The sequence below is a fragment of the Cyanistes caeruleus genome, chromosome 39 (assembly GCF_971803275.1).
Source record: "Cyanistes caeruleus chromosome 39, bCyaCae1.hap1.1, whole genome shotgun sequence".
Classification (NCBI taxonomy): Eukaryota; Metazoa; Chordata; class Aves; order Passeriformes; family Paridae; genus Cyanistes; species Cyanistes caeruleus.
The window spans coordinates 703,382-723,384 of NC_141740.1; the positions used below are offsets into that span (position 1 = coordinate 703,382).

The 20,003-nt window shown below is 65.2% G+C and overlaps 2 protein-coding genes across 3 annotated transcripts in view; both read right to left on the reverse strand.

Annotated features, from left to right (window-relative positions):
- The window catches only part of LOC111945378 (E3 ubiquitin-protein ligase BRE1B-like), a 25,300-nt gene extending 12,528 nt beyond the window's left edge, over positions 1–12,772 (reverse strand). The window contains exons 1-7 of one of the 2 annotated variants that reach the window (XM_086872190.1): positions 12,758–12,772; positions 2,856–3,003; positions 2,186–2,353; positions 1,713–1,824; positions 1,406–1,558; positions 870–982; positions 224–370 (exon numbers count right to left, since the gene is read on the reverse strand). In XM_086872190.1, the coding sequence (XP_086728316.1) occupies positions 224–370; positions 870–982; positions 1,406–1,558; positions 1,713–1,824; positions 2,186–2,353; positions 2,856–2,987 (825 nt within the window). In that variant the 5' untranslated portion in view covers positions 2,988–3,003; positions 12,758–12,772. Of the gene's footprint in view, positions 1–223; positions 371–869; positions 983–1,405; positions 1,559–1,712; positions 1,825–2,185; positions 2,354–2,855; positions 3,005–12,757 lie in introns of those variants that run through there. The other variant, XM_086872189.1, reaches the window with a different exon arrangement.
- Positions 5,366–20,003, reverse strand: part of SRCAP (Snf2 related CREBBP activator protein) — a 25,089-nt gene continuing 10,451 nt past the window's right edge. Inside the window, exons 19-33 of the mRNA XM_086872132.1 lie at positions 19,270–19,592; positions 18,517–18,690; positions 17,799–18,032; positions 17,153–17,320; positions 16,370–16,497; positions 15,695–15,841; positions 14,674–14,885; positions 13,993–14,195; positions 13,153–13,322; positions 12,283–12,479; positions 11,581–11,695; positions 10,634–10,768; positions 9,733–9,915; positions 8,735–8,818; positions 5,366–8,282 (exon numbers count right to left, since the gene is read on the reverse strand). Of these exons, the coding sequence (XP_086728258.1) occupies positions 6,579–8,282; positions 8,735–8,818; positions 9,733–9,915; positions 10,634–10,768; positions 11,581–11,695; positions 12,283–12,479; positions 13,153–13,322; positions 13,993–14,195; positions 14,674–14,885; positions 15,695–15,841; positions 16,370–16,497; positions 17,153–17,320; positions 17,799–18,032; positions 18,517–18,690; positions 19,270–19,592 (4,177 nt within the window). The 3' untranslated portion in view covers positions 5,366–6,578. The remainder of the gene's footprint in view (positions 8,283–8,734; positions 8,819–9,732; positions 9,916–10,633; positions 10,769–11,580; positions 11,696–12,282; positions 12,480–13,152; positions 13,323–13,992; positions 14,196–14,673; positions 14,886–15,694; positions 15,842–16,369; positions 16,498–17,152; positions 17,321–17,798; positions 18,033–18,516; positions 18,691–19,269; positions 19,593–20,003) is intronic.

Genomic DNA, 20,003 nt, shown 5'->3' on the forward strand with positions numbered 1-20,003 from the left:
ACCCCGTTTGGGGCTCTCTGACCCCGTTTGGGGGCTCTCTGACCCCGTTTGGGGCTCTCTGACCCCGTTTTGGGGTTCTCTGACCCCATTTGGGGCTCTCTGACCCCATTTGGGGGCTCTCTGACCCCGTTTTGGGGCTCTCTGACCCCGTTTGGGGCTCTCTGACCCTGTTTAGGGCTCTCTGACCCCGTTCCGGGCGCCCCGCCCGGCCCAGGTGCGTTACCTGCTCCAGGGCCTCGGCCAGGTGTCTGTCCAGCCGCCCCTCGCGCTTGCGCAGTTTGGCGCTGTCCCACTGCAGCCCCTCCAGCGTCGTCCCCATCTCCAGAACCTTCGTCTCCGCAGAGGTGGCCTTGTCCTGCAGCTCGGCCAGCTGCACAGGTGGGACAGGGGGGACAGGTGAGACCGGGGGGGACAGGTGAGACCAGGTATCCCCAGGTGTGCCCAGGTGTGTCCCCAGGTGAGCCCAAGTGTCCCCAGGTGTGTCCCCAGCCCGCCCAGGTGTGCCCAGATGTATCTCAGGTGTCCCCAGGTGTGCTCTAGAGCGGGTTCTAGACTGGGTTCCGGAACGTTCTAGACTCGGTTCTAGATCCGGTTCTAGATCGGGTTCTAGGTTGGGTTCCAGACTGGGTTCCAGGTGTTCCCCAGGTGTCCCCAGCTGTCCCCCAGGTGTCCCCAGGTGTGCCAGGTGTCCCCAGGTGTCCCCAGGTGTATCCCAGGTGTCCCCAGCTGTCCCAGGTGTGCCCAGGTGTCCCCAGGTGTCCCCAGGTGTATCCCAGGTGTCCCCAGCTGTCCCAGGTGTGCCCAGGTGTCCCCAGGTGTGCCCAGGTGTCCCCAGGTGTGCCCAGGTGTGCCAGGTGAGGCTCAGGTACCTCCAGGGCCTCGCGCTGGTGTTTGAGGTGCAGCTGCTGGCTCAGCTCCTGCAGCCGCCGGTGCTCCCTCAGCAGCTCCCGCAGCAGCTCCCGGCCCGGCTCCGCCAGCTCCGCTGCAATTCCCGGCAAATCACCCCAAACCCGCGCCCAAATCCGGGAGCCCACACACCCCAAATCCCCACAAACCGCCCCAAAAAAACCCCGTGGAAAAAGAGCCAGAATTCCCCGAAAACGCAGGAAAAGAGGAACAGACCCCAAAAAACCAGAGACCCCCAGGAGCTCCCAAATCCCCAGAACTCTGCCCCAAACCCCCCCCCCCAAAAATCCTCCAAATCCCAGAAAATTCCTCCCAAAATCGGCCTTACAACCCCCCAAGAGCGTCCAGGTGTGCCCAGGTGTGCCCAGGTGTCCCCCAGGTGTCCCCAGGTGTGCCCAGGTGTCCCCAGGTCTATCCCAGGTGTGCCCAGGTGCCCCAGGTGTGCCCCAGGTCTATCCCAGGTGATCCCAGGTGTCCCCAGGTGCCCCAGGTGACTCACGCCGGGCGCTCAGGTGCCCCCCGAGCTGGTGCAGCCCCCTCTGGACGCGCCCCAGGGCCCCCCCCAGCCTGGCCACGGCCTCGGGGGCGAAGCTCAGCCGGGGTGGGGGAGGGGCGGCGGCCACGCCCTCCTCGGGCCCGCCCGCCCAGGGCTCTGCGGTAATTAGCGCTAATTAGTATTCATCTATGCAAATCAGCAGCCCAGCTCCTGCCCCCCACCCCAAAATCCCCAAGTTCCCCCTGAAATGCCCCAAATTCCCCCCAAATCTCCCCCCAGGACCCCCGGGCTGCCCCTCCCCCGCTCTCACCTCTCCCCTCGGGGGGGTTCGGGGGGGGCTCGGGGGGGTCCCCGGGGGGCGGGGCTGCCCCTCCCCCGTCCCCGTCGCAGCGGCGCAGCAGCGTCTGCACCTCCGAGTCCAGCTGGGGGGGAAAGGGTTAAAAACGACCCCAAAAACCCCAAAAAACACCCCAAAAAACCCCAAACCCCTAAAAAACCCCAAAAACCCCCCAAAAAACAGCCCCGAGCCCCAAAGAACCCCAAATCACCCCCAAACCCCTAAAAAACCCCCAAAACCTCCCCAAAAAACCCCAAATCCTCCCTTTCTTGGCATCCCTGATGTAATTTCCTGCCATTTTTCAGGTGTTTCACCTGTCCCAGGTGCGGCCAGGTGTGGTTTTGGTGTCCATAAACCCATTTTTGGAGCTCTCTGTGCCCATTTTTTGGCGCCCCACCTGTCCCAGGTGCGGCCAGGTGCGTTTCCTGCGCGCAGGTGAGGCTCACCTGTGCCCAGAAGCGGTTGACCAGGTGCAGGGTGGCGTCGTCCGTGGCCTGGCGCTTCTCCAGCTTCTCGATGCGCTCGCGGAGCTCGTCCTCGCACACCTGGCGCTGCTCCAGCCGCTCGGCCAGCTTCTTGTTCCGGAACTGCAGCACCTTGACGTCCATCTCCTCCTGCACAGGTGAGACAGAGGAGACAGGTGAGAGACAGGTGAGACAGGGGAGAGACAGGTGAGAGACAGGTGAGATACAGGTGAGACAAGTGAGAGACAGGTGAGAGACAGATGAGACAGGTGAGAGACAGGGGAGAGACAGGTGAGAGACAGAGGAGAGACAGGTGAGAGACAGGTGAGAGACAGGAGAGAGACAGGTGAGAGGCAGGTGAGAGACAGGTGAGAAACAGGACAGGTGAGGCAGCTTCTTCTGGAACTGCAGTTCCTTGATGTTCATCTCCCCCCAGACGCCTGCAGGTGTATCCCAGGTGTGTTTAACCCCCCCAGGTGTGTTTAACCCTGCCCAAGTGTATCCCAGGTGTACCTCAGGTGTATCCCAGGTGTGTTTATCCCCCCCCAGGTGCTCCCAGGTGTATTCCAGGTGTACCCCAGGTGTGTTTAACCCCCCCCAGGTGTATCCCAGGTGTGTTTCACCCCCCCCAAGTGCCCCCAGGTGCGCTCACCGTGGAGGAGATGCCCCCCAGGCGCAGGGGCTCGATCAGGGTGGTCGGCGGCTGCTCCTCGCGGGGGGGTCTCTTCTCGGGGGGGCCCCCCCCGGCCTCGGGGGGTCCCCGCTTGGCCCCAACCCCCGCCATGGGCACCTGGGCACACCTGGGCAGTGAGGAATCCGGAGGGATCGGGGGAAATCCAGGAGAATCCGGGAAAATCTGGGGGGGCTGGATGGAGCTGGGGAGGTTGGGGGAGATTTGGGGGAAATTGGGAAGGTTTTGGGGAAGTTTTGGGGGGTCCTACAGGAATTTAAGGGGTTTCAGGGGGGAATTTCAGGGCAAATGATGGAATTTGGGGGATTTGTGGGATCTTTGGAATAACTTTGGGGTTTTGGGGGGGAATTTGGGGCTCCTGAATGGAATTGGGAAGATCTGAGGTTTTTTTGATGCTCTGGGGGTCTTTAAAGAGAATTTTGAGGGCAAATGAGGAATTTCGGGGAGGAAATGAGGGTCCGGGGGAGCCTCTGGGAGAAAAATTCGGAATTTTTTAGGGGATTTTGGAGGGAAACTGAAAATTCGGGAAGGTTTTGGGGATGGTTTCAGAAAGGATTGAGGGTTTGGGTGGATGGGGGAGGATTTGGGGGATATTAAACCAAATTCCGGGACTAAAAGCGGGGGATTTGGGGGCTTTGGGGTGAAGGGCGATTTTGGGGAGGGTCTCAGGGAACACTTGGGCACTTCCAGGACGGAATTTGCGGGGGGATTTGGGTGATGAGGCAAAATTTAAAGCACAGAATTTGTGATTTTGGGTTGAAAAGAGGAAGATTCGGGGACGTTTGGGCCGCAGAGGGGGCTGAAGGGGATCCCAGGACGGGAATTCAGAGAATCTCTCGGGCCAGGATCTGGGGAGAATTCGGAGGATTTTGGGGAGATTTTGGGGTGCCCGGAAGCTCCGCGAAAGCCTCATTAAATATTTAAGCGCACTCGGAGACAAATTCTGGGGGAATTTTAGGCTTTTTGAATGACAAAAGGAGCCGGGCGTCAGCGGATGGAATTGAAGGGCTTTGAGGGGGTCACGGGAGAGAATGTGGGGCATTTTGGGAAGAACTTCGGCGATTTTGGGCCCTTCCAGAGCTCACCGCCGCCTGAGGGGCCAAAATGGCGGCCCGAGGGGACCCTGAGGGGAGGGGGCTGCAACGGCGCCTCGGAGAGGCCCGGGAACGCTCCGGGGGGTTTTGGGGGTGGTTCTGAAAGGATTTGGGGTGGGTTTCGGTCGATTTCCAGCGATTTTGGGGCATTTTGGGGGGTTTTAAAAGGGCCCTTCCCGCCCCTCCCCTCAGAGCTCACCGGAGCCGGAGCCGCCGTCAGCGCCCCCTAGCGGTGCGCCGGCACCGCGCGCGCGCGGGGCCACGCCCACCGCGAACTCTGATTGGCCGAGCCGCATTGGTCACGCCTTAACCCCCGCCCTCCGCTTCCTGATTCGCTGAGTCTTCTTAGCTCCCCCCTCGTTACCATGGTAACGGAGCAAGGGCGGGAAGAGGCGGCGCCCGCGGCTCTTAAAGGGGCAGCATTAAAGCGGCGATGGCGGCGGTGGGGCCCACAAGGGGTTTGGGGACCCCTGGGACCCCCCCGGGACCCTTTGGGCACCGCCAGAACCCCCTAAAAACCCTCAAAATACCCAAAAGAGACCCCAAAACCCCCCTGGGGACCCCCAAAAATCCCCGCCAATCCAAATCCCACACAAAAAATTCGCTGGGTCCCCCCAAACCCCCAAATCTCGCACCCAGGGCTCCCCAAATCCCCCAAAATTTCTGAAATCCCCCCCCAAATTCCCCAGCACGTCAAAATTCCCCCAAAACCCCTCCAGGGCTCCCAAGCTTCTCCCAAACATCCCTCAAATACCCCAAATTCCCTCAATTTCCCCCAAATTCCCTCAAGAGCCTCTCCAAAATTCCTTCAGGACCCTCCAATCTGCTCCTAAACCCCCCTAAACCCTCCTAGTACCTGAAAAATCTCCCAACTCCATTCAAGACCTCCCCAAATCCCCCTTGAAACCCCAGACCCTCAACCCCACCCAAAATTCCCTATTTGCCCCCGGAATTCTCTTTAAAAACGCCCAAAAGTGTCAAAAAACCCTTCCCAATCTCCCCGCTGCCACTCGGGAGCCGCAAATTTGCCTCAAAAGCCCTCTAGGGCCCCAAAATCTCTGAAATCCCCCCGGAATTCCCCCCAAGACCCTTAAAGCCCCCCCAAAACCCCCCTGGGACCCCTCAAAACCCCTTTTTCTCCAAAAACCCTTCAAGGCCACCTGGAATCCTCCAAAGTCGCCCCAAAATCCCCCCCAGAACCTTTCCCGGGGGTCCCCAAAAGTTGGAATTTTTAACCCTTTTTATTCATGGCAGGAAAAGCTTCGGGGGGGGGGGGGGGAGGGAGGAGCGGGGTCCCCTCCCCCGCCCCAGGGACCCTCCCCTCCCCCAAAGCCCGGCCCCGCCCCCCCGGCCCAGCACAAAGCACCTTTGCATAGATCGGGTTCAAAAGGAACCAATTTTACAACGAGAGGGGGAGGGGAACGGAAACGGGGGGAAAAAACGCCCCTCCCCCACCCCCCGGAACCACCCCCCTTAATTCTGCTGGGCCCGGTCCTGAAACAAGATGGCCGCCAGGGTTTAAAATGGCTGCCAGGAGTCACGGCGGGAGGCAAGATGGCCGCTGGGTTCCGGTGTCAGCTCGCAGTCAAGATGGCTGCCAGGAATCAAGATGGCCGCCAGGATTCACAGACGTTGGCAGGAAGCAAGATGGCTGCCAAGTCAAACGTCGGTCAGAGTCAAGATGGTCGCCGGGAATCAAGATGGCCGCCGGGAATCAAGATGGCTGCCGGGAGTCACGGCAGCGTGTGGTTCAAGATGGCCGCTGGTTCCATCGTCTGCTCGTGGCAGATGGCGGCTGGTCGGTCGAAGACAAAATGGCCACCACGACACAAGATGTCTGCCTGACTCTGGCCTCAGGTCGCGGTCAAGATGGCGGATGGGTGGGGTCAAAATGGCCACTGAAGATGTCACTGATTTCAAGATGGCTGCTGGTTCTGACAGGCGCTGGAGCAAGATGGCCGCTAACAATGATGTCATCAGCTTCAAGATGGCCACCACCTGTGATGTCACTGAATCCAAGATGGCTGTTCGTGATGTCACCGGCTCTGACGTTACCACATTCAAGATGGCCACCGACATCCGAGAGTCCAACACCAGCTCCCATTTCCAAGATGGACGCCACAGGTGACGTCACCAATCCTGACGCGGTCACCGGAAGTGACGTCACCGACGCGTGATGCCGCCATCTTGGATTCGCTGAGGCGGCCATCTTGGAACCGGCCCAGCAGCCACTTTGGCCACGCCCCGAGCATTGTCAGCCATCTTGGGGTCAAGCAGAGGTCACTGTCGGCCATGTTGGGGTCACGGTGGCAGCCATCTTGGTTCCACCCAAAGCTCATCACTGCTCGTTCTGGAGTCACTCTGAGATCGCTGTCGGCCATCTTGGGGTCAGCCAAAGGTCACGGCATCGGCCATAATGGGGTCACTTTCGGCCATTTTGAGGCGTTACGGCTGCTCCTGTCGGCCATCTTGGGATCGTCCACAGATCACGTGACCGCACCCTCGCCATCGTCGGCCATTTTGCGCTGCTCCCGCCATCGGCCATTTTCCACCCGCCCCGCCCTGCCCCGCCGCCATCTTGCCGCGCCCGTCACGTCTTGGCCTTCCTCCCCCTCAGAGCCGACCCCGCCCCCGCGGGCGGTTCCTGGGACGCCACCCCTCCCCCGCCCTGCGCCGGGGGTGCCGCGCAGCGCCGGGGGGGCTGCAGCCGGCGGGGCGGGGCCGCGGGGGAGCCCCGCCCCCGGCGCCGCCTCCTGGCACCCGCCGGCCGGGCGCCGCCCCCTCCCCTGCGCCGCCGCTTGGCCGGGGGCTGGGGGAGGGGCTCTCTCCTCCTGGCCACGCCCCCCGCGGCTCCGCCCTCGTCGCCGCCATCCTCGGGGGGGCGTGGCCTGCGCCGCGGCTCGCGCTGCAGGGGCGGGGCCAGCGGGGCCCCGGGGCGCGCCCGGGTGGATCGGGGCGGGGCGGGCGAGGCCGGGCGGGGGCTGGGCGGGGCGGAGCCTTCCCCTCCCCCACCGCCGCGCTCGGGCGACGCCATCTTGGGGGGGCGGCCCCGGCGGCGCTTGCGGGGCGGGGACTGCCCGGCCCCGCCCCCGCCCGGCCCCCGCAGGGGGCGGCCCCGGCCCCGCCCGACGCCCTCTGACGTGGGGGCGGGGCGCTGGGCGGGGCCCCCGGGGCGGCGCCGGCGGGCCCGCGCCCCTCCCCCGCCCAGGAGGCGGCGCTTGGGGGGGCGGCCGCGCCGGCGCTTGGGGGGAGGGGCGGAGGAGGAGGAGGAGGAGGAGGAGGAAGGGGGGGGAGGGGCGGGGCGGGCGGGGTCGCGGGGGCGGCGGCGGGCGCGGGCGGCCCCTCCCCCTCCCGGGGCGCCGGGGGGCGGGGCCTCCAGGACCGTGACCAATCGGCCGGGCAGCGTCCGCAGCACTTTGGCCGCCGGGCCGGACCTTTGGCTCTGCCGGATCTCCACGTCGGCGCTGCGGCGGCGCCGGGGGGGCGGGGCCGGCGGGGCGGGGGAGGGGCGGGGAGGGGCGGGCTCCTCCGGGGGCGGGGCCGCGGGGGAGGGGGGCGGGCGGGGCGGCGATGACGTCACGGCGGGCGGCGGCGACGTCGCCGGAAGGGGCGGGGAGGCGGCGGCGGGCGGCGATGACGTCACGGGGGGCGGGGGCGAGGCGGCGGCGGGCGGCGATGACGTCACGGGGGGCGGGGGCGAGGCGGCGGCGGGCGGCGATGACGTCACGGGGGGCGGGGGCGGGGAGGCCGCGGGGGGCGGGGGCGGGGAGGCCGCGGGGGGCGGCGGCGACGTCGGCGGAGGGGGCGGGGAGGGCGGGGGCGACGCGGGCGGGGCCGTCGATGACGTCACCAAAGGCGGCGACGGCGTCACCCGGGGCGGCGATGACGTCACCGCGCCGGGCCGCGACGTCGCCGGGGCGGTTTGCGGCGCCGCCGGTGACGTCGCCGATGACGTCACCGCCCGCAGCCGCTGGCTGGCGCGCGTCCCCGGCCGCTCGGGGTGGGGGGGGCGGGGCGGGCCCCGAGCCCTCCGAGGCTTCCGGGACCCGCCCCTCTCCCCTCCCCCACCCCCTCCTCTCTCCCCTCCCCCGCCTCTCTCCGCCCCTCCCCCTCTCTCGGCGTGAGGCTCCTCCTCATCCCCTGCCCCTCCCCCCACCCCTCCCCCCTCGGCCACGCCCCCCCCGGGCTCTTCCTCCTCCTCCTCCTCCTCGTCCCCGGCCTGGGGGGGCAGCCGGAAGCGCCCCCCGCCCCCCTTGGCCTGGTCGATGTCCTTGCGGGCCGCCTCCACCTGCTCCTGCCCGGGGGGGGGCGGGGTCAGACCCCCGAGCCCCCCAGGGACCCCCCCAGAACACCCCAAAGTGACCCCAACCCCCCCCATCCCCCCACAATGGATCCTTCCCGTCCCAAACCCCCCCCAAACCCATTTTGGGATCGTCCCAATTTCCCTGGGACCCTCCCCCCGCCTCATTGGGAGCTGCCAATTCCATCTGATCCCCCCCCGAACTGAAATGGATTCTTCCGACCCCCCCCAAACCCATCCTCAAACGCCCCCGCCCCAAATTCCCTGGGGTCCCCCGAAACCCTCCCGGGACTCCCCAGAACTCCTCGGGGCCCCCTCGGAGAGCCCCCCCAGACCCCCCAAACCCCATCATGGACCCCCAAAGACCCCCCAAACCCCCCCAAATCCCATCATGGACCCCCAAAGCCCCCCCAGACCCCCCAAAGACCCCCCAGGCCCCCCCGAACCTCGGCCTGCTTCAGCTCCTCCCGGCTGACGTCCTCCAGCGACGCCTCCAGGAAGTTCATGGCGTAGCGCTCGATGGGGGTCAGCTGCAATTGGGGGGGGTCAGCACCGGGGGACCCCCCCAAAACCCCCCCGGTTCAGATGGACCCCCCCAAACCCCCTCAGGACCCCCCCAAAACCCCCCCGGTGCAGATGGACCCCCCCAAAATCCCCCCAGGACCCCTCAGGACCGCCCCCTTGGGACCCAGGGTCCCCGGAACTCGTGGGCCGCACCTGCAGCCAGGTGTGGGCCGCACCTACAGCCAGGTGTGGGCTCACCTGCAGCCAGGTGTGGGCTCACCTGTGCCCAGGTGTGAGCTCACCCGTGCCCAGGTGAGGGCTCACCCATGGCCAGGTGAGGGCTCACCCATGCCCAGCTGTGGGCTCACCTGTGCCCAGGTGTGGGCTCACCCATGCCCAGCTGTGGGCTCACCCATGCCCAGGTGTGGGCTCACCTGTGCCCAGGTGAGGGCTCACCTGTGCCCAGGTGTGAGCTCACCCATGCCCAGGTGTGGGCTCACCCGCGCCCAGGTGTGAGCTCACCCATACCCAGGTGTGGGCTCACCTGTGCCCAGGTGTGGGCTCACCTGTGCCCAGGTGTGGGCTCACCCATGCCCAGGTGTGGGCTCACCTGTGCCCAGGTGTGAGCTCACCCATGGCCAGGTGTGGGCTCACCTGTGCCCAGGTGTGAGCTCACCCATGGCCAGGTGTGGGCTCACCTGTGCCCAGGTGTGAGCTCACCCGTGCCCAGGTGTGAGCTCACCCATGCCCAGGTGTGGGCTCACCTGTGCCCAGCTGTGGGCTCACCCATGGCCAGGTGTGAGCTCACCCATGCCCAGGTGTGGGCTCACCCATGGCCAGGTGTGGGCTCACCTGTGCCCAGGTGTGTGCTCACCTGTGCCCAGGTGTGAGCTCACCCGTGCCCAGCTGGGGGCTCACCTGTGCCCAGGTGAGGGCTCACCTGCTCCACCAGGGCCGCGATCTCCTGCTCGGCCTTGCTCAGCTCCTCCTCGGGGCCCTCGGGGGCGGCGCCGCCCTCCTCGGGGCTCAGCGATTCGCTGAACTCGGCCAGCGCCGCCACGTGCTCCGCCTGCGCCTGCGACGCCGCGCGGATGTCCTCGGGGTCCTCGGCCCCGCACAGCGCCTGCCGCAGCGGGGACACGGGGGTGGGACACGGGGACACGGGGACAGTGGGGACACGGGGGTGGGACATGGGGACACGGGGGTGGGACATGGGGACACGGGGGTGGGACATGGGGACACGGGGACACTGGGACAGCGGGGACACGGGGACAGCGGGGGTGGGACACCAGGGACACCAGGGATGTTGGGGACACCAGGACAGTGGAGGAGTGTGGGACACCAGGGACAGCGGGGACAGCGGGGACACTGGAGGAGTTTGGGACACTGGGGACATTGGGGACAGCGGGGATGTTGGGGGTATTTGGGACACTGGGGACACCGGGGACAGAGAGGACACTGGGGACACTTGGGGACACCGGGGACACTGGATTTGTTTGGGACGTGGGGAGCGCTGAGGGGCTCCACGGACACCGAGAACATCCAAAGCTGCTCGGGGACATTGAGGCCTGACCCCCCCAGCTGCCCCGCCCAGGTGTGCCCAGGTGTCCCAGGTGTCCCAGGTGTCCCCAGGTGTCCCAGGCACGTCCTAGATCGGGCTCTAGACCGGTTCCAGAGCAAGTTCTAGAACGTTCTAGATGGGTTCTAGACTGGGTTCTAGATTGGTTCTAGACTGGGTTCTAGATTAGGTTCTAGGTGTGTTCTAGAATGTTCTAGGCTGGGTTCCAGACTGGGTTCCAGGTGTCCCCAGCTGTCCCCAGGTGTCCCCAGGTGTGCCTCACCTGCTCCAGGATGTGCGTCCTCCTGCTGGCCGCGGGGTCCTCGTCGTCCTCGGCGGGGCCGTCCCTGTCGCCGTCCCCGTCGCCATCACGCTCGCGCTCCTCGGGCGCCATGTCGAACAGCTCGCGGATGGTTTGCTGCAGGGAACGCACCTGGGCTCACCTGGGCGCACCTGGGCTCACCTGGTCACACCTGGGCTCACCTGGGCGCACCTGGAACTCACCTGGGCGCACCTGGGCGCACCTGGAACTCACCTGCCTGTCCCAACCTCCTCCCCACACCCCCCCACCTGTCTCCAAGGGATTCTGCTGCACCTGGAACTCACCTGGATCCATCCAAACACACCTGGATCCCCTCCAAACACACCTGGATCCGTCCAAACACACCTGGATCCCCTCCAAACACACCTGGATCCGTCCAAACACACCTGGATCCCCTCCAAACACACCTGAACCTCACCTGGACACACCTGAACCTCACCTGTCCCCCCCCGACTCTCCAACCTCTCCCTCCAGGACCCTCCCCCACACCTGCCAAGCCCCAAGGCCGGCCGTCCCCATTGGCCCCGCCCCCCTCACCTGTCCCGGCTCACCTGCCCGGCTCACCTGTCCGGGCTCACCTGCCCGGCTCACCTGTCCCCCTCACCTGTCCCCCTCACCTGTCCGGCTCACCTGTCCGGGTTCACCTGTCCCCCTCACCTGCCCGGCTCACCTGTCCGGGTTCACCTGTCCCCCTCACCTGTCCGGCTCACCTGTCCGGGCTCACCTGTCCGGCTCACCTGTCCGGCTCACCTGTCCCCCTCACCTGTCCGGCTCACCTGTCCGGGTTCACCTGTCCCCCTCACCTGTCCAGCTCACCTGTCCCCCTCACCTGCCCCCCTCACCTGTCCGGCTCACCTGTCCGGGTTCACCTGTCCCCCTCACCTGTCCGGCTCACCTGCCCGGCTCACCTGTTTGAAGTAGGCCGTGGTGAAGTTGCCGCCCTCGATGGCCATGTCCCCCAGCAGCCGTTTCTGGTTGGCTTTCTTGAGGATGTTCTCCTCCACCGTGCGCTCGCTGATCAGCCTGCAGGTGAGAGCACAGGTGAGAGCACAGGTAACACAGGTGAGAGCACAAGTAACACAGATGAGGCAAGAGACACGAGACAGGCGCCCGAACACCCGCACAGGTGAGCCCTCGGCTGCCCAGGTGAGCTCATAACTCCCAAACACCTGCACAGGTGAGCCCTCGGCAGCCCAGGTGAGCCCTCGGCTGCCCAGGTGAGCCCTCGGCTGCCCAGGTGAGCCCTCGGCTGCCCAGGTGTGCCCTCGGCTGCCCAGGTGTGCCCTCGGCTGCCCAGGTGTGCCCTCGGCAGCCCAGGTGAGCCCTCAGCAGCCCAGGTGAGCTCGTAACTCCCAAACACCCGCACAGGTGTGCCCTCGGCTGCCCAGGTGAGCCCTCGGCTGCCCAGGTGAGCCCTCGGCAGCCCAGGTGAGCCCTCGGCAGCCCAGGTGAGCCCTCGGCAGCCCAGGTGTGCCCTCGGCAGCTCAGGTGAGCCCTCGGCTGCCCAGGTGAGCTCGTAACTCCCAAACACCCGCACAGGTGAGGCCGTAACTCCCACGAACCCCTGGGAGAGCCCCCCGGGTGAGCCGCGGCCGCCCAGGTGCGCTCACCTGTAGATGTGCACGTCGCGGGTCTGGCCGATGCGGTGACACCTGTCCTGCGCCTGCGCGTCCATGGTGGGGTTCCAGTCCGAGTCGTAGAACACCACGGTGTCGGCCCCCGCCAGGTTGACGCCGACGCCGCCCGAGCGCGTGGACAGGATGAAGCAGAAGATTCGCTTGTCGGCGTTGAAGCGCTCCATCAGCGCCTGCAACACGCACAGGTGAGGGCGGGGCACACCTGGCGGGGCAGGCGGGGAAAGGCCTCCAGGTGAAGGGTGGGAGGAGGAAACGGGACAGCTGAGGTGCACACCTGGGCACACCTGGGGTATCTGGGAGTGACCTCAGAGCACCTGGGAGTGACCTCAGGGCACCTGGGAGCTCACCTGAGACACCTGGGCACTCCTGGGCACACCTGGGGTATCTGAGAGTGACCTCAGAGCACCTGAGAGTGACCTCAGGGCACCTGGGAGCTCACCTGAGACACCTGGGCACACCTGGGCACACCTGGGGTATCTGGGAGTGACCTCAGAGCACCTGAGAGTGACCTCAGGGCACCTGGGAGTGAGTCCCAACCCCAGGTGTGTCCCAGGTGTCTCTAACACTGCCCAGGTGTGTCACAGGTGTCTCTAACACTGCCCAGGTGTGTCCCAGGTGTCTGTAACACTGCCCAGGTGTGTCCCAGGTGAATGTAACTGTCCCCAGGTGTGGCCCAGGTGTCTGTAACTGTCCCCAGGTGTGGCCCAGGTGTCTGTAACTGTCCCCAGGTGTGCCTCAGGTGTCTGTAACCGTCCCCAGCTGTGCCCCAGGTGTAACCGTCCCCAGGTGTGCCCCAGGTGTCTGCAGCACTGCCCAGCTGTGGCCAGGTGTGCCAGGACTCACCTGTCTCTGCTCGACGCGGGTGGAGCCGTCCAGGCGCAGGTAGATGTGGCCGTGGAAGGTGAGGAAGCGCTCCAGCACGTCGAGCATCCGCGTCATCTGCGTGAAGATCAGCACCCGGTGCCCCCCGGCCCGCAGCCGCCGCAGCAGCACGTCCAGGGCCTGCAGCTTACCTGCGCAGGTGGGACACCCACAGGTCAGACAAGTGGGATAGGGACAGGTGAGACAGGTGGGACAGGGACAGGTGAGACAGGTGGGACACCCACAGGTCAGACAGGTGGGATAGGGACAGGTGAGACAGGTGGGACACGGACAGGTGAGACAGGTGGGACAGGGACAGGTGAGACAGGTGGGACAGGGACAGGTGAGACAGGGACAGGTGGGACAGGTGGGACACCCACAGGTGAGACAGGTGGGACAGGGACAGGTGAGACAGGTGGGACACCCACAGGTGAGACAGGTGGGACAGGGACAGGTGAGACAGGTGGGACAGGGACAGGTGAGACAGGCAGGACAGGTGGGATAAGAAAGGGCAGGTGGGACAGATAAGCAGAACTGATAACAGACAGGTGAGACACACCTGAGACAGGTGAGATAAGAAAGGGCAGGTGGGACAGATAAGCAGAACTGATAACAGACAGGTGAGACACACCTGAGACAGGTGAGGCACCCCCACACCCCAAATGTCCCAAATGTCCCTGGGGTCCCCAACACCCCCAAACATCCCCAACCCCCCCCAATGTCCCCAGCCCCCCCAATGTCCCCAGACCCCCCCGGTGTCCCCGGTGTCCCCAAATCCCCCCCGGTGTCCCCAGCCCCCCCCAGCCCCCCGTGTCCCCGTACCGCAGTCGTACTGCACCAGGCGGGGGTCGGGGAAGTGGCTGCGGGGTCCCTGCAGGTGCAGGAGCCCCCCCGGGAGCCGCCCCCGCAGCTCCTCCTGCAGCCGCTGCTCCAGGCGCTGCCGCTGCCGCTGCGCCCAGGGCGGGGGGCGGCCGCTGTGCAGGGACACGCCCCGCGACGCCACCGCCGGCACCGCCACCAGGAACCTGCCGGCCACGGGAGGGGTCACACCTGGGCACGCCTGGGTTACACCTGGGCACACCTGGGCACGCTTGGGTTACACCTGGGCACACCTGAGATACACCTGGGATACACCTGGGACACCTAGAACACACCTGGGACACACCTAGGATACCTGGGACACACCTGGGACACCTAGAACACCTATAGACACCGGCATGGCCACCAGGAACCTGCCAGCCACGGGAGGGGTCACACCTGGGCACGCCTGGGATCCCTGGGGATCCACCTGGGACACACCTGGGTTATACTTGGGACACACCTAGAACACCTGGGATACACCTGGAACACCTGGGGTACACCTGGGTTATACCTGGGACACACCTGGGGACGCCCCCAAGAGCACCTGAGGAGACCCAAACCCCCAAAAAACCCCTAAAAACAGAGAAAACCCCCCCAAAAAAATCCCCCCAACCCCGAGCGGAGCCCGCGGGGTCCCCTCACCTGTCCAGGAGCGGCTGCATCTGCTGCAGGCGCTGCGGGGGCGCGAGCACGGCGCCCTGCAGGGCCCCCCCCAGCGCGGGCGGCGGCAGCGTCAGGAAGCCCAGAACCTCGCGGCCGTAGACGGGGCTGAGGCCGCAGCGCAGCTCGTTCAGCCGCAGCAGCCGCTCCAGCCGCTCCGCACGGCCCCGCGCGCGCCGCGACTCCAGCGACTCCTGCGGGCACGGGGGCAGCGTGGGGCAACGCGCCCCGCCCCGGAACCCGCCGAAATTCACCGAAATTCACCCCAAACCCCGCCCTGCCCCGGAACCCACCGAAATTCACCGAAATTCACCCCAAACCCCGCCCCAAACCACGCCCCCCGCCCCGGAACCCACCAAAATTCACCAAAATTCACCCCAAACCCCGCCCCAAACCCCGCCCCGCCCCGGAACCCACCGAAATTCACCAAAATTCACCCCAAACCCCGCCCCCCGCCCCGGAACCCGCCAAAATTCACCCCAAACCCCGCCCCAAACCCTGCCCTGCCCCGGAACCCACCGAAATTCACACCAAAATTCACCCCAAACCCCGCCCCAAACCCCGCCCCAAACCCCGCCCCGCCCCGGAACCCACCGAAATTCACCCCAAACCCCGCCCCCCGCCCCGGAACCCACCAAAATTCACACCAAAATTCACCCCAAACCCCGCCCCAAACCCCGCCCCAAACCCCGCCCCCACCCTGGAACCCACCGAAATTCACACCAAGCCACGCCCCAAACCCTGCCCCAAACCCCGCCCCAAACCCCGCCCTGCCCCTCCCCCACCCTGGAACCCACCGAAACTCGCCCCAAACCCCGCCCCAAACCCCGACCCCACCAAAATTCACCCCAAACCCCGCCCTGCCCCTCCCCCACCCTGGAACTCACCAAAACTCGCCCCCAAACCCCGCCCTGCCCCTCCCCCAAAGCCCCTCCCCTGCCCCCAAATTCCCCCAAATCTCCCCAGACCCCCCCAAATCTCCCCTCCCCCCCCCAGTCCTTACCAGGTAGAAGGGGGAGCGCGGAGGGGGCGGGGGCTGCCGGCGGGGGGGGAGGGGCCGCGGGGGGGGTGGGGGAGGGGCGGGTGGGGGAGGGGGGCTGGGCCCCGCCCCCGGCACTTCCGGCTCCGCCCGGGGGGGGGGAGGGGCGGGCTGGGAGGGAGGGGGGGGAGGGGCGGGGGGAGGCGGGGGGGCTGCGGAGAGAAAAGAGAGAGGGGGGGTCAGTGGGGGGAGGGGATTTGGGGGAAATCTGGGAATTCTGTGGGGTGGGGGAGGGGATTTGGGGAGGATTTTGCGATTCTGGGAACGTTTTTTGGGAATATTTTGGGAATATTTTGGGCACAGCTCCGGAACGTTCCAGGCCTGGTTTTTGGGGGGGTTTTTGCCCATTTTTGGGATTTTTTGGGGAATTTTTTTTGGCCTGTTCCAGGAACGCTCCGGGAACATTTTTGGGATTTGTTTTGGGGACGTTTTGGGGCCGTTCCAGGGCTGGTTTGGGATCCGTTTTTGGGACGTTTTGGGCCCGTTTTTGGGACATTCCAGGACTGGTTTGGGATCTGTTCTGGGGCCGTTTCGGGCCCGTTCTGGGGCGGTTTCCGGGGATTTTGTCTCACCTGTCTCCGGCGCCGCGGCTCCGCTCTGGGGGGGTCCCGGGGTGGGGGGAGGGGCGGCCGGCAGCACCCGCAGCAGGGGGGGGGGGCGGCCCTGGGGGGCGGGGGAGGGGCCGGGGGGTGGGGGAGGGGCGGGGGGGGGCCCCTGGCGCACCACGATCTTCACCACCCCCGCACTGTTCACCAGCGGCGCCGGCACTGCCGGGAGAGGGGAGAGAAACGGGATTGGAGAGCGGAGAAACGGGATGGGAACGGAGGGGAATGGGGAAAATGGGATTGGAGAGGGGAAAACGGGATGGGAACGGAGGGGAATGGGGTGGGAATGGGGAAAATGGGATGGGAATGGGGAAAATGGGATTGGAGAGGGGAAAATGGGATGGGAATGGGGAAAATGGGATGAGAGAGGGAAAAACGGGATCAGAGCCGGAGCCCAGAGCGTGCCCGGCCACCCCCGGAGTAGCCCGGGGGGCCAGGAGGGCTCCCAGAGATTTTGGGTTATTTCCGGGGGGGTCCCCAGAGTTTCTGGGGATATCCCTGCGACTCCTGGGATGTTTTGGGGGGGGATCCCGAGATTCCTGGGATATTTGAGGCAGACCCCCAGAATTTTTGGGATGTTTGGGTGTCCCCAGGTGGCTCTGGGGGGTCCCAGGGGGTCCCAGGGAGGTCCCAGGGAGGTCCCAGTGGGGTCCCAGGGGGATTTGGGGCTTCCGAGGGGGGTCCCAGGGGGGTCCCAGGTGGGTCTGGGGGGTCCCAGGGAGGTTCCAGGGGGTCCCAGGGAGGTCCCAGGGGGATTTGGGGCTTCCCAGGGGGGTCCCAGGGGGATTTCGGGTGTCCCACCCCTCCCCCCCCTTACCTTGTGCAGCTGCCAGGGGCAGCCCCAGGGTGGGGGGGGGCTGGGTGGGGGTCCCCGCCCCTCCCCCCGCGGCCGGGGGGGGTCCCACGGGTGCCAGAAGCGTCACCTGGGCGGGGGGGGCCAGCAGGTGCTGCGCGCCGCCCGCCGCCAGCAGGTGCACCACGTTCCCTACGGACACGGGAAAAAACCCTGAGATCTTCCCTCAAAAATAAACCCCAAAACCCCCCAAAACCCCCTTAAAAAACCCAGGTGACCCCTCGCAAAATCCCTAAAAACCACCCCAAAACTCTCAGTTTTCCCCACACCCCCCCAGCTCCCCAATGAACTCTCCAAAACCACGGGAAAAGCCCTCGAAACCCCCAAACAACCCCCCCGGGAATTCCCCAGGGATTTTCCCGCCGTTCCCGCTTCTTTTCCCAGCTTTTCCTGTTTTTTTCCCATTTTTTCCTGGTTTTTCCCGTTCTTTCCCGTTTTCTCCCCGTTTTTTCCCGCTTTTTCCCCTTTTTCCCCCGTTTTTCCCCTTTTCCCCATTTTTCCCCCCTTTTCCCCTTTTCCCCCATTTTCCCCGTTTTTTCCCCCGTTTTTCCCATTTTCCCCCGTTTTTCCCGTTTTCCCCGTTTTTCCCCCCGATTTTCCCCGCACTCACGGGCGAGGCCGCGGGGCGGGGGCGGGGCCAGCGCCAGCTGCCGCAGGGGGGGGGAGGGGCCCAGCGTCACTTTGCTGCCCTGCAGCTGCAGCGTCAGAGGGGGCGGGGCCGCGGCGGGGGGCGGGGCCGGCGGGGGGAGGGGCGGAGCCTTGGCCCCGCCCCCCGCGGCGGGGGCCAATGGGGGGCGCTGCTGGGCCAGGGCCGCCAGCTGGCCCAGGCTGACCACTTCTCCCGCTGCGAGCCCGGAAAGAAAAACCGGGAAAACCCCGGGGTCAGGGAGCCGCGCGGGGGGGCGGGGCATGCAAATCAGATGGTAATCAGGGAGGTAAAAAAGGGGAATTTTGGGGGAAAAAAAAAAAGGGGGGGGAATTAGAGAGCCTGGAATTATCTGTGGGAAACGGGGGAGGGGTTCCCGCCAAAATTCGTGGCTGATTGTGCAAATTAGGCGTCAATTACAGGCACGAAAACAAATTTAGAGAAGACTTTAGAGGTCCTGAGAAGTTTGGAGATCGCCTATGCAAATGACATGCAAATTACATGCAAATGACATGCAAATGAGGAGGGAAGGAAAGTCCCGGGAATGCTTTGGGGAGGATTTGGAAGGATCCCGAGAACGCTCCCGGCAATTTTGAGGGAAGTTTCTCAGGGATCGGGATTTCTTCGTAATCTCCCAAAGGAATCGCTAGAAATGAGATGCAAATGAGGGGGTGTGGCTTACAGGGCAGCCGGGCCTGCATGTCCGGGGCCAGCAGGAGCCGCTGGGGCAGCGCGAAGGTGGCCACGGGTGGGGGAGGGGCCGGAGCCGCCCCTTTGCCCATATTTGGTGTGGGTGCGGCCACGGGGGCGGGGCCTCCCGCGGGGGTGGGCGTGGCCAATGACGCCGCTGGCAGGGCTGGGGAAGACAAACAGATCAGGCCACGCCCCCTGGTTTAAATAAAACTCCACCTCCATCAAGCCTCACCTGCATTAACTCTTAACTCTAATTAAAATGTCCGCAATTAACCCCGAAGCCCCTCCCCTTCCTAATTAAGCTCCACCTCTTCTCCAGTAGGCCACGCCCCTCAAGGCCCACCCGTTAGGTTCCATCCTTCAATCTCTTAATTAGTTTTCACCTAGATTAGGCTACACTCTAATTATACTCCATCCCTAATTAATCCCTGTTCCTGCTAAGCTCCGCCTCCTCATTAAGCCACGCCTTCTCATTAAAACTCCCACATTAACCCTCAGCCCTTTAACTCCTCTAATTAAGCTCCCTCCACCTCGTTAAGTCTCACCGCTAATTACACCCTGACTCATTAAGCCCCTCCCCACCTTCCCATCATTAAACCCCACCCCGATTAAGCCCCACCTCCTCATTAAGCTCCACCCCTTTGAAGTCCCACCCCTAATTGAGCACCTCCCTGTTAATCATTGCCCTAATTAAACCCCACTCCTAATTAACCCCCGCTGTTATTAAGCCCCACCCCCTCACCATGTGCGGGGCCTCCAGGGGGTGGAGCCAGCAGCGTGGGCGTGGCCCTGGGTGGGGCCAGCGCCAATCCCAGCCCCAGGTTCAGCCCCGCCCCCTGAGTCGTCACCAACGGGGTGGGGCAAGCGCTAGGGGGTGGGGCCTGGGCGTGGCCCAGCGTGACAAGAGGCGGGGCCACCAGCAGGGGGGCGGGGTTTGGCGTGGAGAGGGCGGGGTTTGGAGCAGAAGGGGCGGGGGCTGGTGAGGCCACACCCCCCGGGCCGGGGCGGGGGGCGGGGAGCAGCAGCACAGTCCGGGGCTCCGCCTTCGGCACCGGTTGGAGCATCCTGAAAAAAAAGGCGGAGTCAGGGCCACGCCCACCTGGTGCACACCTGCGGGTGTCCCAGGTGTCCCCTGGTGTGCCCAGGGGTGTCCCAGGTGCCCCCAGGTGTCCCCAGGTGCCCCCAGGTGTGCCCAGGTGTCCCCAGGTGCCCCCAGGTGTGCCCAGGTGTCCCCAGGTGCCCCCAGGTGTCCCAGGGGCGTCCAGGTGTGCCCAGGTGTCCCCAGGTGTCCCAGGGGCGTCCAGGTGTGCCCAGGTGTTCCCAGGTGTGTCCAGGTGTGCTCTAGAGCGGGTTCTAGACTCGGTTCTAGACTCGGTTCTAGGTACGTTCTAGACTCGGTTCTAGATCGGGTTCTAGGTACGTTCTAGACTCGGTTCTAGATCAGGTTCTAGACTCGGTTCTAGGTACGTTCTAGAC